The following is a 16,193-nucleotide window of genomic DNA, read 5'->3' on the forward strand; positions in this document are numbered from 1 at the left end:
TTATAATTCATTACTTCATTTTTTATAACTAGTGGGGTGCTAAATTACAAAAACAGTGATATTCTAGTACTTGTACTTAGTAAATTATATTAAAATAAAAAAAATATTTAGATCAGTGTTTTTAGTTTTTGTCAGTGTGTTTCAAAGCTGAAATACAGAATGGTATCTTATTGAATTCAAAATTAAGTAGAGCATCTTAATTTTCATAAAGTTTTTGTGTAATTATTGTGTTTGCTATATTATACCTTACTTACTGTGTAGGTAACTTATGATCAATCAATTACCAGATACCCCTTCCTTTCCAATTTGAAGAAGTGTTTCTATTGCTATATCACAAGGCTGGTAGAAATAGCCTATAATATGATATCCAAGTTTTTCAAAATTTAGAAGTTTCCCTCGATATGAATGCCACCCCATACCATTACTCATCTGACCCTATACACATTCCTTGGTTGTATGCAATATCCCACAAACCTCAAGTTTTTTCTGTATACTGCAAATGTGAATTATTGCCTTATAGACAAATTTGGAGTCATCCCAGAAAACTCCTGTGGACCACTATCTCAAGTGTTCTTTAGCAAGGGGCTTCTTTGTTGGTTAGCCTTAGTTCTTTATTCACATAAAGTTTTCCTGAAGTAGTTGTTGTGTATATATTCTTAGCTCATTGGTTCATAGGGTATCTCCATATATTGGTACAAATTTCCATTAAAAGCTAAGTAGGGTGCTGGTGGGATGATTATATTTTGATTTTGGAGAGGTGTTGAAAACAAACAGAAATTTTAGAAAGATTTGTGTTGTGGATTAGTAAGTAGATGACGAATAGCAATGATATTGTTGTAATACCCGTTAACTTTTAGAAATTAATATTTTGTGAAATATGAATTGTTCTGGTTTTTCTCAAGTTACGCGAGAGCCCTGTCATATGTTACGACATCTTAATCCAAATATTCTAATATTGTCTATGCAAACAGAAGAACTTCAGACAGTATTTTGCTACAAATGTTCTGTATGAACACTTCTTTCTTTACTTTGTGCAGTTCCAGCAGTCAGTCATGATCAGATCAAGCCAGATTACTAATCAACCTTCGTTACTATTCACTTCTTCCAACAAATTATAAGTTATTATAAGTTTTGTTTGAGTTTTCCCAAATTTGAGTAGATTTTGACAATAATTTCGTAGTCTTTCATCACAATTAACATTTTTTTAACTAAATAACAAAAAAAAAAACAAACTAAAGTGAATTGATGCCCAACTAAACTGATTTGTTTATAGAATGCTACATTTAAAAGAAAATACTTCTTGATAACAACAATATTCATTCAATAGTACTTTGTTATTTAATAACCTCGCCTTGTATAGTATTGAAATAGATTTACTTCTCCATTTTTTTTTATTTTTTTTGGTGATTGCATTAGTTCCTTATTCAGATCATTCATATTTAGCTCTAGAAGAAAATTGTCAAAAAACATAGTAAGCAACTTAAGACTTCATATATATTGGAATAATTCACAAATCTACAGAGTCCAAGCTATCTAAGATGCTGCACCACCTTCTAATAGGCGTTGGCAAATTACCGACTATATTCTGCCTAGATGATTGGCCCTTCAATTGAACTGTAGGTCCTTTCTATCTGTGAAGAGTTTCCATCTCTTGTTAATATTCCCTAAATATAGGATTAGTCAATTGCATTGTAGGTCCCTTCCATCTGTGAAAAGTTTCCATCTACTCCAATGCATCGATTAGTAGGTACTGCAGGCTGTGCTCAAAATTTGGTAGCTGATAAAGTTATTTGTTGGTAGGGCTGAACTAAGGTTAACAAGTCTAAAAGTCACTTGGCTGTTGTAGTGTCTTATTGGTCTTTCACTAATGGGTATTCCTACAACAGAACTTTCTTAGACTGTGAGTCTTATTACTTTTTAAGTTGTCTTATTCTTCTTTAAGTTAGTCTTTTATAAAATAAATGTAATCGATGTAAACTAAAAATGTGCAATTTTGAAGAATTATTAATTCATTGAAATGATCAAGGTTGTTGAACCATGGATGAACCAATTGTAAGTCACTTGAAATACATACTATTATCTGATAATTGATAAAATAAACCACCTAAATTTTTATTAAGAAAAGCAACCAAATCAAAAAATGTAATTTCCTTTAATTACCACGGGGGATGGTTTTGATTAGTGTAGTTTTGAACAATACCAAAGAATTGTCATTATTGAAGTTGAGGAAATTCGTGTCAAAATGAAAAAAATGGTAGAATACAATGTATATGTACTAAAAGTAAGTAATAGGAATATACAGCTGTGAAACAATATGATTAATATCTGCAGATAATGTGTTAGAAATTTAGAAGTTAGTTCCTTCTTATCTTCTCATAAATTGAAGAAACTCTGAATATCCGATTTGCCAACATTGCCAACTTATTTTAAGTTCAGCTATATTATAGCATATGGAGTATAATTTTCATTACAGAGCAAGATAGAATCTTTATTTTCAACTTACGAAAATGTTTCCACATTGCTTATGACCGTATATGGCATTTCACCTTCACTATCAATTTCACTCAGGGCTATCACGCCTTTTCTTGTTTCTCTTGATCCCCACATTCTTTAATTTTGGCATAACTAACTTTAAAATATTTTAGAGTTTTTTCTTATGTATATTCCTTTCTGAACTTTGTTTACTTTTTATTTTCTTTCTATCGCCAGTTTCCTGAAAAATTTTATCCTTTTCTGAGCTTAAGTTTTGACTTGACCTCAGTTTTCTTTTTATTTGTTTTCTATCGCAAGTTTCCTGAAAAATTTTATCCTTTTCTGAGTTTAAGTTTTGACTTGACCTCAGTTTACTTTTTATTTGCTTTCTATCGCCAGTTTTCTGAAAAATTTTATCTTTTTCTGGGGTTAAGTTTTGACTTGTCCTTCTGTCTGCTACATCTGGTCTTTATGTTTATAAATTTAAATTGGAATAGCCATGTTAAGGACAAATAAAATAACTCAGATTTTCCTAGGTTTTATAAATAAACTTATGGAAACCCCTTCTGATAGTTCTGGGCTTTTGCTGGACTTCCAAAGTTGCTGCAACTTGAGGAACACTCTAACGAGAGAGTTGGATGTTGAAGGCAAATAAATAGACACAATAGTATTTCAAGGATTTTTTTTTGGTTGATTTGATTGTAGAGGCTTCATTTTTCAGTTACATTCGCCGCTAAAGATAATACATTAGAATTTTCCTCCATAAAAACTAATTTATCAAGAGGTCATACACCTGGCTTTCTAAAAACTTCAATGGTATTTTTATGAATGAATCTTGCAAAATATTAGGAAGTACATCAATAGTGGTTAAGCTGTCTTTATTGGAAATTGCTAGTTTGGTCTTGAAAGATGAATATCTAACTTCAACAAGTTATTCTGTCAGGTTTACAACGAACAATCTGTTTCATGATTTTTCTTTAATGTCCTTGCTAAATTTTATAAAAAATTAAAGAAAATTTACAGAAAACTTTTTGATCACAAGGATAATTTGGTGAGCCCAAACTAGTAGAGGAGTATGTTTTGTTATTCATTTTTAACTTTGACTTCAGGGAAAATAAAAATATGTGGAATTTAATTTTAAGTTGCGCTTTGAAGTTGCAAAAATATTGAAGGTTCTTCTAGGATTGTTTTACTTTGTTCTAAAATTGCATTAGGCTGAGAAAGAAACGCTTAGAAAAAATTGGGAAAAAAAGATTTTTGAGCTAGCATCCAGGTATCGTGATTGTGGCAGTTGTTTTGTGTTGTTCTAGGTTTGATCTATATCGTTCTTAAATATAACGTTTCAAAAAATATTTCTCACAAATTTCGAGAAAATACTTTTTCAGCTAGCACCTCACTTTATATCTATCGCTATTTTAAATATTGTTCTGAGTTGTTTCAAATTTGTTCTCAATTATTTCAGAATATTGCTTTAAAAAAATTTTCTTAGAGATTGTAATAACTTGTCTTAGAAGAATGTGAAAACTAGAACAACCACAATAATTCATAATAGTGATTTCTCAAAATTAGGTATATCATATATAAACAAAGTGAGTTTTAGTTATGAAACGCCTTGGTCTTGTTATATGGTCGGTATTATGATGGTATCTACATTGTTGTCAGATTTTTCCTTTTTCTGGAAACATAATGAACTTTGTTCAGATGCTCAAAATGTCCATTTACTTCAATACAAGCCATGCGATTTTCAAACTTTGCAATACATTTTGTAAGATACCTGACTGTTCAATTCTTCTAATTTCTGTGGTAATCCTATCTTTTAATTTCTGAATATTGACAGGTTTTGTTCTGTAAACGATGTTTTTTAAGTGATCCCACAGGAAATTGTCTAAAGGGTGATCGCGGAGGCCATTCGATAAAACCACGCCTCCAATCCATCTTCTGGGAAACACATTATTTAGGTATTGCCTCACCACACACTCGGGACACCATCTTGTTATAGCCAAATGTTGTCGTTTGGGACCAATTATTTTGTCGCCTATTAATACATTCAGTTTTTCGGGATATTGGGTGTGGGATTCACGTATCCAACAAGGATTGTTACGTGACCAGTATCTACAATTATGCCGATTTACGTTTCCATTAATACAAAATTAGCCTCATCGCAAAACATAATATTACTTAGAAAATTTGGATCGTTTTGATTCTAACAATTTTCCATCATTAGGTCTGCAAACTCCTTACGTATATCAAAATCGTCATCTGACAACTCTTGACCCAACGTTAGTTTGTATGGATTGAATTTATAATCACGTAAAAGTTTCATTACGGATGTTTACGAAATATCAATTTCTCTGGATAGTTTAGTACTCAAATTTGGATCGTCTTCTAATAGGACACAAACATCTAAATATTTGTTTTCAGTTGATGCAGTTTTTCTGCGCCCTGATTTGGATAATTCTTCTACTGAACCAGTTTCGTTAAACTTTTTTACTAATTTACTGGTAGTAGATCTTGTTATGGGATTTCGGTTAAGATATAAATTATTATAGATCTAACACGTTTCTTGTTGACTTCTACGCCTATCACCAAATCCTAATATCATTAAAATATCAATCGTTCTTGTATAGATAAACGATTCATTGTGACTTTCAATAAACTTCAACAATAATAATTTATTGAAACGTCAAATTTGTTATTGTAGCAGTTATAGCCACCTAAATGTATTATTTTAACTTTGGCGGAGATAACGCTATAACTTCTAAATTAGGGCATTTAGGTATAGAGAACATTCAATGAAAAATAATGAGTATTTCTTAAGAATTTCGAAAAGCGTAAAATATACAGGGTGGTCCATTTGAAATAAAAGTTTCATTAATTTTCGGAAAAAAGGAAAGATCTGCCAACAATGCATATACCACCATAATACCGGCCGTATCACAAGACTCTTACACAAAAATTTATAAAAATCGTACAAGCTGTTTCCCAGATATTGAGGCGTTCCATACATAAAACTCACTCTGTATAGGAATAGAAGCAGAACAGCTTTCGAAAATGAGTAAAAAACTGTCCAATATCTTCGAAATCTACAGAAAATGAAGACAAATTAGAGAAAGCAATTGAAGTGATATAAAATTGAACAATAATGGTGAAAGAACTGTGGGAAGAACAAAGAAGACAGAAAAGCAATAACAGAACTAGAGTAGAAAAAATATTGCGTTAAAACAACAAATAATAAAAATCGAAAAAAGAGTAGATAATGTAGAAAAAGAAAAAATAATGCCGTGATGCAAGATTGCAACTTTATACAAAAAACTAAAACCTAATAAAAGGAGTAGAAGATTTTATGAACAGAGTGTGAAAAATAAACAAAGTGAGAAAATTGAGCAAGATAGTGGAAATGTAAAACACAACGGACAATATGTACCGAAAGGCTAAAAAATTGTCAATGGAGGAAAGTCAATATTTTTCGACTTATTCACGAGTGAAATTGTCGGTTTTAATGCAAAAAACAAGTTTTTAGATTGTTTTTCGCGAATAAGTGGAAAAATATGCACTTAATCGAAAAACCAGTACAGACCAAAATTGTAGCTTATAAAAATAAAAAAAATGTGTATATACAATTTATGCAGACCCGCTACAAACGGAATTATTTCTTGTTGAAAGTTGATTGGTATATTCAAACGCCAAAATGGGAAGTTTCTACGTTTAATTGAAATGATATAAACTTTATCAATAATGGCGAAAGAACTGTGGGAAGAACAGAGAAAAAAGGAAAGCAATAACAGAACTAAGACAAGAAAATAAACTGAATAAAAAATATTGCATAAAACAACAAATAATAAAAACCGAAAAAAGAATAGAGTAGATAATCTACAAAAAGAAGAAATCATGCCGTGATGCAAAATTGGAACTTTATACAAAAAACCAAAACCTATTAAAAGAAGAAGTAGAAGATTTTGTGAACAGTGTATGAAAAATAAACAAGGTGAGAAAATTGAGCAAGAAAGTACTACTAGTGGAAATGTAATATACAACGGATAAAAATATGTAATTAAAGATAACAATAAAGAAAATTGAAACGAAGCATTAAAGCTGGTCAAACAGGTTAAAAAATTGTCAATGGAGGAATTTGGACGGAAAATGGAGGAATATACAAAAGTTATGTTATGAAACAAAAAAGGCTGAGAAAAACAAACCTTTTGATACAAAACAAGTAAATAGAAAAAACAACGAAGTAATATCAGATGACCAGGAAATAATGCCACGTTAGAAAGAGTATTTCCATAAATTACCAAACAATCATCAATATACACAGAAAGATAGAGAAGAAGAAATAATATTTACAGAGTTTAATGAAAGAGAAGAACTAATAACAATGAAGGAAATCGAAGAATTCAAGTAGTTCAATCAATGACGATAAACAAGAGTAAACTCATACAGTACCGAATTGTATAAAAATTCGCATTTACGTTCTACTTTCTTTCTACACCCTTTTTCGGGGATGAAAAATTTTTGATTGAAAATAAGTACGGAGATCGATAAATTGACTAATTCTAAGCAACTTTTGTTGTATAAAGTTTTTTTTGAAAGTCAATACTTTTCGACTTATTTGTCGGTTTTCAGATTGTTTTTCGCGAATAAGTGGAAAAATATGCACTTAATCGAAAAACACGTAGAGACCAATAAGACCAATAAGAGACTTATAAGAAAACAAAGAAAATCGTGTATTTACTATTTATGCAGACCCAATACAAACGGAATTATTGCTTATTGAAAGTTGATTGGTATATTCAAACGCCAAAATGGGAAGTTTCTACGTAAAATAACCGAAAACCAATGCATTTTTTGTGGAAATCTTATAGAAATTTAGAATAGAATAGAAAGTCTTTAAAAAAACCTTATTTCTATTTCAAAAAATAGTGATAATCTCGCCCTCTCTTTCACCCCATTTGAAAAAAAGTCGTTGCCACTTTAAAATTCGCTTTATTCGGGTGCTCTGAGCATTTGACCCGTTTAAAACACTTATTTTTGAAAAAAATTGGGTTTGAAGTGAGAAAATTATTTTCGTAAAAAGGTACTTTGCCAATGACATTAACATTTCTTTCCTGACATATTTCTATTTTGTTATTTACTTATACGAGGATATAATGAAAAATTCTTAGCCTACTATAGAACCAAACAAAAGTTCAATGTCAAAATATTTTATTACTCAACATATTCTCCTCTTAATTGGATACATTTATTATAGCGAACCTGCAACGTCTCTAGACCTTTAAAAAAATGTTTCTTCTTGCTCTGCAAACCAGACTTCCACAGCTTTTATTACCTCCTCGTTGGAAGAAAATTTACGACCTTTTGAACTTTTTTTCAGTTGAGGAAAGAGATGATAGTCGGACGGAGCCAAATCTGGCGAATAAGGGGATGTTCTAGTAATTCAAACCCTGAATCACGAATTTTTTGCATGACAACATGAGTTTTGTGTGCAGATAGCTTTCCCCGTCTTTTCTCTTTAATTTTTGCCCATAGAGTGGTCAGTAATGTCGAATAGTAATCTCCAGTTATTGTTCTACCCTTATCCAAAAAATCAATCATGATTACTCCATGGTAATCCTCAAAAACTGAAGCAAGAACTTCTCCAGCAGATTTTTGGACACGAAACTTCTTAGGTCTTGGTGAACCAGAACCATGTACCCAAGTCTCATGCATAATAACAATTCGGATTAAGGAGTCTACATCGTTTTCAAATCAAGCACAGATCGAACGCGATACTTCTACCCTTTCACGCTTTTCGTCAACATTCAAACATTTGGGGATCCATTTTGTAGCAATTTTTCTCATGTCCAAATTGACGTGAACTATATGATACTGAATTTTTCGTATGAAATATTCAGTGCTTCAGATATCCGTTTTAGCCCAATTCGACGGTCTGATAAAATCAAGTCATGAGCTGCATCGATATTTTCGGGGACTGACATAGAAACTGGCCTTCCCGATCGTTCATCATTTTCAATGGAAAATTAACCCCTTTTGAAGCTTGCAGTCCAGTTTTTCGCGGTCGCATGAGAAGGACATTGATCACAAAGGATATTAAGCGTATCTTCGTAAAGCTGCTTACCTCTTAACCCTTTCAAATTCAGGTACTTGATGATGGCTCGATACTCCAATTTTTCGATTTTCACAATTTCGGTGGACATCTTTTTTCTTTTAATTTATTGCGTAACTCAGGTTTACTTTTTTGACGTCAAACTTTACATTGACACTTCTAATAAGTTATTGTTCATTGCTATGATAATGTAAAAGCTAACTAGATATCAATACATCCTTGAATTTCTTCTTAGGTATGAGAATGTATCTTCCTTTTATGGATGTACTTTTTTCAAATGAATGGATTCTAATCGACTGTTTTGTATATTTGTTTCTTCACTTTACAAAAACCCGTCTACGATTTACTTTTGATTTTATGTGAATTGAAATTACCTTGAGGTTTTTTAAAGTTAGGCTATGCTTTTAATGGTTTTCATGTTAAGAATATTTGCAATTTTCTCAAAGTCATAATATTTTGAAAATCACATAAATCCAAATGTCAACAGGTGCCAGTAATAGTCACATTCTAAAAATAAAAATACATACTATCAATCTATGTAATCTAGCCTAAACCTTGTATATTGTCATCATATTTAATGAGGCACTAGATATTTTCTAACTAAGAATCAGAAGCGGCGATGGGATAGTGCGCGGTAGGGCGATCGCCCAGAGCACCAGGCTTAAAGGGGCGCGGTTGGCGAGATATTCGAACGAAAATTTCCAAAACTCCGCGAACAGTTCGTTATTTTAGCAACAATAGAATGGAACGTATTATCCAATCGCTGTACTGTATGCAGCTCATTTTAAGGGGCATATTCTATTATTCAGTAACACATTATCTATTTTTTTTTAACATAAACTTTCGAAAAGAGAGCTGGGCAGGAAGGACGGGAATCCGCAACTAGAGATAAACACAAGACTGTTTAAAAAAATGTTATTGGAAAAATACCTTTCAAATTAGAGCTCTTTAAATTAATTTTAAGAGGTACCCAATCCCAAATTTTTATTTCCTATTTCTATGAACAACGTTCTTTTGGAATTTGAAATTTTGCAACACACGATGGGCACGAGATTTTGGAATTGTCAAGATGTATTCTTGTAAAAAATTTAACGCTCTACAAAAAAGCAGCTATACTCACAAAAGCTTCTTAACAATTTTTTGATATAATCAATCCTTCAAAAATTATCAAAGGTTGAATTGAATCCATATTAAATTTTGACATTCTTCTATTTTCCAGCAACTTTGTCTATCGAGAATGAAATTGCCGAAAATGTTGACTTTGATAACTTAATAAAAGATCTCGACGAGGCTAACAAAGTCAAATTTTATTAGTTTTTTTAAATAAATGAATATAAAAAATGAAAATGCTTTGCCTTTTTTTCGTATATTTTTGAAAAACACAACTTCAAATCAAAGTTGTAGCTTTTTCAACTTTACACAAAAATGTTCGTTTGAAGTCACACTCCATTAATGATGTTTATAGATAATAGTTACAGCTTTAAAAAAATCGATAAAAATGGCAATTTTTCTAAAAAAATATCGAATTTGTTTAAAAAATTATGAATTTGAAATGTTACTTGATGGAAATTTTCTTTTTATTGCATAATTCATAAAATAGTCAAAAAGTTTTATTGAGCAAACTCTTTATTATAAACAATTGAATAAATTTGTCTGAAAATAATTTTTTAAACACTTTTTAGAGTTATAATTTTTTAAATATATAATTAGTAACTCTAAACAGCTCTAAACATCTTAACTTTTGTAAATATCATTAATAGCGAAAAACATCGAATGACAGTTTTTGTGTAGAATAAAAAAAATTACAACTTTAATTTGAATGATTTTTCCCAACTTCTACCTTTTTTTATTGAAAATGTAACTTATATTAAAAATTCAGGAGTTTACACAAAAATCGCATTTGATGACCCATTTTTATAGACTATAATCACTGTCCAATTATTATTTGAAAAAACCTGTACATCGAAGGCTGATAAGTCATACCTCAAAAACATTCTTGAAAATCATACACCAAAGAATTTATAGTTCTTCCAATATAAATGACCGAAGAGAGTTATGCGAGAAACAATCCATATTCATACTAAATTAAGAAATGAAAAATAATGTTTACTCCCCGTATAAAATTCGGTAAACATCTAACAAACCGTCAGTCCACGTGGACTCATCTCTCCACTGTTTACCAATGAAAACGTGGAATCGTAAACATAAATGGATTTCTATTGGCCGAAGCTGTCGGAAGGCATATATTCACAATTTCTTTGGTACGATTCATTTAATTCATAAATTTCTTTAAATAAATAGAGATCGTTCTTTAGAACATGGGCTAATGAAGACAAGTAATATAGCAAAAAGTAGCAGATTATTCAGAATACAATTTATTATACCAGTTAAGAAACATTACGTCAAGTTTTGTCAGCATGTGATTTTAAACACAAGAAACTGAATAAACGGATGGCAATAACCGAATCGTCAAGGATCTTTCGATGGTGACAAGATGAATTGCGTCAAATAAAAGACTACCGAAGTTCTAATAGACACGATTTAGTAAATTTCGGTTGGGTTGACAATAGTAAAAATTGCTGTTTGAATGGGCGATGTTCTAAAGGGAAACGTATTATATTATTAAAATTTACTAAAAAATTAAAAACTGTGCAGTTGATTATCATGAAGATATGAAAGCAGAATTATTTGTAAAGTGGTTTAATGAACAGTCAATAATCGTTATGGGCAACGCATCCTACCTCCTCCCTATTACATATTTAACCCTATAGAGTCAATATGGGCAAACGTAAAATCAGAATTACGAAAATATAATCAGTCTCCAGAACTGAGTAATGAGCTTGTAGAACTAGTAAAAAAAGTTCTAGCAGCAAACTGCAAAGAGCTTAGAAAAAACTGTGTTGAACATGTTATCAAAGAAGATGAGTATGTGGTATCACCCTCTTTACAACTCTTCATAATTCAATCAAATGATGACTCTAGTTCCGACGATTATGACTATTATGATTATTTATAAAGATACTTTGGAATTGAAATGTTTTTTTCTTCTGTTTTATTTGCAATGAATTCAATTTCTTTTACGGTTTTTGCTATGAAATTTCGTTTTCCAGAAAAAAAAAACGAATAGGGTACAAAAGGGCTCAATTCACGCCTGGTACCCTGTTTAAACCAAACGCCCTTACAGGCCGGTACATTTTACTCGTCTATTTACGTTTTATAATTTAATATTCAGTTGAAACAAGATAACGAACTATAATAATGATTTTTTTCCATGTCCCAAGTAGGACTACAATTAATGAATTTTTCAAAATATCCGTCCAATTTATAATGATTCGATTTCCTTTTAACTAATACTTTCTCGCATAAGATATACATATTTTAAAAAGTATTTATAAAGTAATAACTTCATAAAATGAGGTATCTACGCCTATGGTAGATCAAACAAAATTGTCGGCAAGAGTTTCGAACCAATTTTTATAATCTGCAATTAATATTTGAAGAACTATACCTACTTATTGAAAAACAATCTTATGATACGGGTATATGATCTTTAATACATATAGTTTTTGGCCTTTAAAAACATTTTTCTATTGTTCTTTACAGCTTATTCTACTTTATAAAAGACTAATAAAAGACGGAAAACTTGTATTTGCTTAGGTAAATGTAAGCTTAAGGAAATATTTAGATTAGTCTGTAATAATATTTAAAATGACGGTACTAAGTTTTGCATTAGAAAATAGGTTTTATTACTCTCTTGTTAATAAAAATAAACTATTGAATCTTTTAATATCTCTATTAGGTACTTGTCAATGGAAATAACATAGAGAGATTCAATAACTTTAAATACCTTGGATGAATGTTAAATGAATGAAATGGGATTGCGACGAAGAAGTTAAAACTCGGATAACAATTGCAATTGCTTTTACAATGTGAGATAAGTTCCTAATCGGCCGAGAAGCCTTAGATTGAGGGTGATAAAATGTTATATTTGACCAATCCTTTTGTATGGTGTGGAGACGTGGTCCCTGAAAGTGAGATCCTTAAACAGAATAGAAGCAATGGAAACGTGGTTGTTGCGCAGACTTCTGCGGATCCCATGGACCGAGCACATGCCGAATGAAGTACTGAGGAGAGCGGGTGTGGAAAGAGAGCTGATCGTGGTAATTAAACAAAGAAACGTATCTTATTTGGGACACATCCTGCGAGGACCGAGATATTCTACTCTCAAGCTCATACTAACTGGAAGGATCGACGTAAGGAGAGGTCCAGGGTATAAACAACATTCCTGGTTACAGAATATAAGAGACTGGTGTGGCAACAAATTTTTCGTCGTTCAGAAGAGGCGTGCCTTTAGATAATAGATTAGAACTTTTGAACAAGAGAACACCTACACGCTGCAAAGGGTATGGTACTAGAAGAAGAAGAATTAGGTACCAAGGAATTGATATTTTTAAAGTTGATTAATACCTGGGTCAGTAAGGGACAAGAATAAGAGAAGATAGTCATTATCCAACAAAGGAAGTCTTTTTCTCATATGTTTGTATATGTAAATATGAATAAAAAAATATTAAAATAATTTAAATTTAAGTTTAAGTTTATTTCTGAGAGTTTGTTTAACCTGTAACCTTTTCATTTTGGGTTTTAAACATTTTTTTAAGGAACTTAAATGGAATGGAATCAATGAAATATTACTGATTACTCTTGGAATTATCAAAAATAGTAAGGAATCGTTTTTTTTTCAGATTCCAAAATGGTTGTAGGAGAAGGAATAAATAACATTATGGGGGGTATAGAAAACACAGGAACAGTGAAACAACATAATCACAAAAAGAAACTCAGGCAAAGGTAATATCATTATTTTTGATAATAACGGGTGTTCGGTGGCAGAATCATTATTTGAATTTCGAATTTCTCAGTAACCATTGAGCAGCGGGGCGGGTGGAGTCAGCGTTGGCATCGTCATTTGTGCGGGTTATTTAGTCCATAGATAAAAGATATAAAGGTAGATAGGCAACTTGTTGCGTAAATTTCGTTTTTAGCGCTACTGCGAGCGGAGTCATTACTAATTTGGATTTGCCGGTATATTCAAAATATACCTCTGTTTTAAAACAAGATTTATCTCATACCTTCATTATTAAAACATTCTTATTATTCTTCCGTGTGTTAGGCGTAGTCGCTTGTTTTATCTTCGACATCTTTGCCTCCTATCCTGATTCAAGGATGTCGCTCCAACTTTTTCTGAGTCGCCCGGTACTCCTTCGGCCCAATGGGTATTTATCGCGCTCTATCTTGACCAGTCTATTGTTATCCATACGACTTTGTGCTCATTCCAATTTTTCTTTCTTGATAGAACCCGTCATCTATTTTACACAATCTTCTGATGTACTCACTTCTTTCCCCGTCCAGTAGGGTTTTTTCCGCCTATCCTGCGTAGCTCTTTCATCTCTGCTGTTTCCATCATTCTTTTGGTTTTCGCCATTTTTGGCCGTGTCTCTGCGGTGTGGGTCATTATGGGAATTGGCTTCTATTCCGATATGTTTATTTCGCCATATGGTTTCGTTCAAACATGCTGCTATTCTTAAGGCTTTAGTTGTTTGCTCTCTTATTTCGTTTTCTACGTCTTCAAATCCTGAAATCTCGATTCCTAGGTATTTGAATTTCATTACTTGGTGAATTATCTGATCGTCTACATCTTATCGGAGTTTTGGATGTGGTCATACACTTTGTTTTGGACCCAGATATTATTATATTGAAATATTTAGCTGTGCAGTTAAACACATATAAAAGCCTTTGAAGATCATTCTCATTTTTTGCGACTAGAACAGCATCATCAGCGTAACATAATATTGTAATATTTCGGTCCCCCATCTGGTAGCCCCTTAGCTTTCTTACTTTCTTGATTATTTCGTCCATAATTATATTGAAAAGCAAGGGGCTTAAGGAGTCTCCCTGGTGAATCTTTTTGATTACTGCCACACTACTGCGGTACTCAAAGGAATTATTAAAATGAAACACCTTTTATATAATTACTTAATAACCATATTGATTAATGATATGGTGTTTCATTTAAATTGATAGAGATGAGATAGTTGAATGGATTACATATTCTCCAACTACAAATAATGCTCTCTTCCCTTTTTGTCGAAGAATGTAGTGGATAGGATATAAAAAAGGCATTTCAAGTTAAACTATTTATTTTTGACAACTTTGGTTCCAGATATAATAGTTATACACTAATTATTATAAGATTGGTATAATATGTACATTTCAAGAATTTAAATGCAACACCCTACAAGTCTTTTAAAATAAATTTTAAAAAAAATCACGGAAATTCCAACTGCCAGAATAATATTAAAAATAAAGTATCTTAAAAGGGATTTTGTCCTTTAAATTTTGTAGTTATTAATCCAATTAGAGTACTTTCTATAGCCTATTCTCTCAAATGTAGGATACTGCATTTAGACACCCGATTTCACTTTATTCATTTGTTCTTTAATTTTTCTATGAATTAGATATTTTTTTGCACCAGTAAATTTAATTGGTCAGTCTATGCCCTTTTATTAAGGCTGGAACATCAGGTAAAAATATAGAATGAAAATATAAATTCTGCAAATAATTGGAGCTTATTGTGGTCCGTACAATTAAACATATAACGAAACTCTGTTTGTGTTGTGAGTTGATAAATTAAATTAAATTTGATATCTTCAACTGTACAGATCTGAGGTATTATGACCATTAAAATCTGGATTGAATTTGTCACCAGCTTCTTATTAATCCGTTCAATTTAGCCATTCGAAGTTACATTTATCTTATTTCTCTTATTTTTCATATTTGTAGTAGGGTAAAATAATGTTCAAATTAGTTATGTAAACACTAGTCAGTTATTTGTAACGTTTTTCATTTTCTCCATTTCTTTTACTGCATCAACATTACAACGTTTGTACGAAATCAACTTGGAGCAGTCAAGTTCTTCGATTCGAATACCTGCTAAAGACTTAACTCGGCTTGTAAAATTCGAGAAATGTCATTAATTTGTACAAAGTCCTGATTATTTTGGACCGCGCTTTGAACAATATTTTGCGATGTGGCAGTTTTTCGGTAACCTCGAAAAGATTTTGACTGTTTGACCACGAAATTCGTATTGCGAGTATGACGTGAGGTATAGGCCCAGGTTCCAATATGCCTTAGAAGGTTTGCTAATTGCTACATCGGTAACACAGCATCAATTTTTCTTTATTCTCGCATAATTCTCGTGAAATAAAAGTAGGAGAAGTAGCACTAATTTGGTCCCTTGATGGTGATAATATCTCTTTGCAAATATTACATACTTTCTCGCAAAATGTATTTATCACGTTATTAAAGTACTCAACGTTACCTCGCTGGAAATTCATCTGGTTAGTTTTTTACTTTTACTACCGTTCATTTTATGCTGTTACAATGCGTTCCTCTGCTGTTTGTGTTAACTGACTTGCTTGCCGGAGCATTCTCTTCGTTTCGAGTCTGTTCTTCTTGTAGATAATTTTTTTCTCTCTCTTCTGTATAGATTCTATCGTTATCTTGCCTATTTTTGCGTTGTTCTAATGATTCGTTTTCTCTGTGTTTAGCAATTGTTTAACTT

The 16,193-nt window shown here is 31.7% G+C and overlaps 1 protein-coding gene across 1 annotated transcript in view; it reads left to right on the top strand.

Moving 5' to 3' along the window:
• The window catches only part of LOC130446952 (uncharacterized), a 78,925-nt gene that overhangs the window by 1,492 nt on the left and 61,240 nt on the right, over nt 1-16,193 (top strand). Inside the window, exon 2 of the mRNA XM_056783511.1 lies at nt 13,318-13,420. Coding sequence (XP_056639489.1) covers nt 13,326-13,420 — 95 coding nt within the window. The 5' untranslated portion in view covers nt 13,318-13,325. The remainder of the gene's footprint in view (nt 1-13,317; nt 13,421-16,193) is intronic.

The sequence above is a fragment of the Diorhabda sublineata genome, chromosome 7 (assembly GCF_026230105.1).
Source record: "Diorhabda sublineata isolate icDioSubl1.1 chromosome 7, icDioSubl1.1, whole genome shotgun sequence".
NCBI classification, from domain to species: domain Eukaryota; kingdom Metazoa; phylum Arthropoda; class Insecta; order Coleoptera; family Chrysomelidae; genus Diorhabda; species Diorhabda sublineata.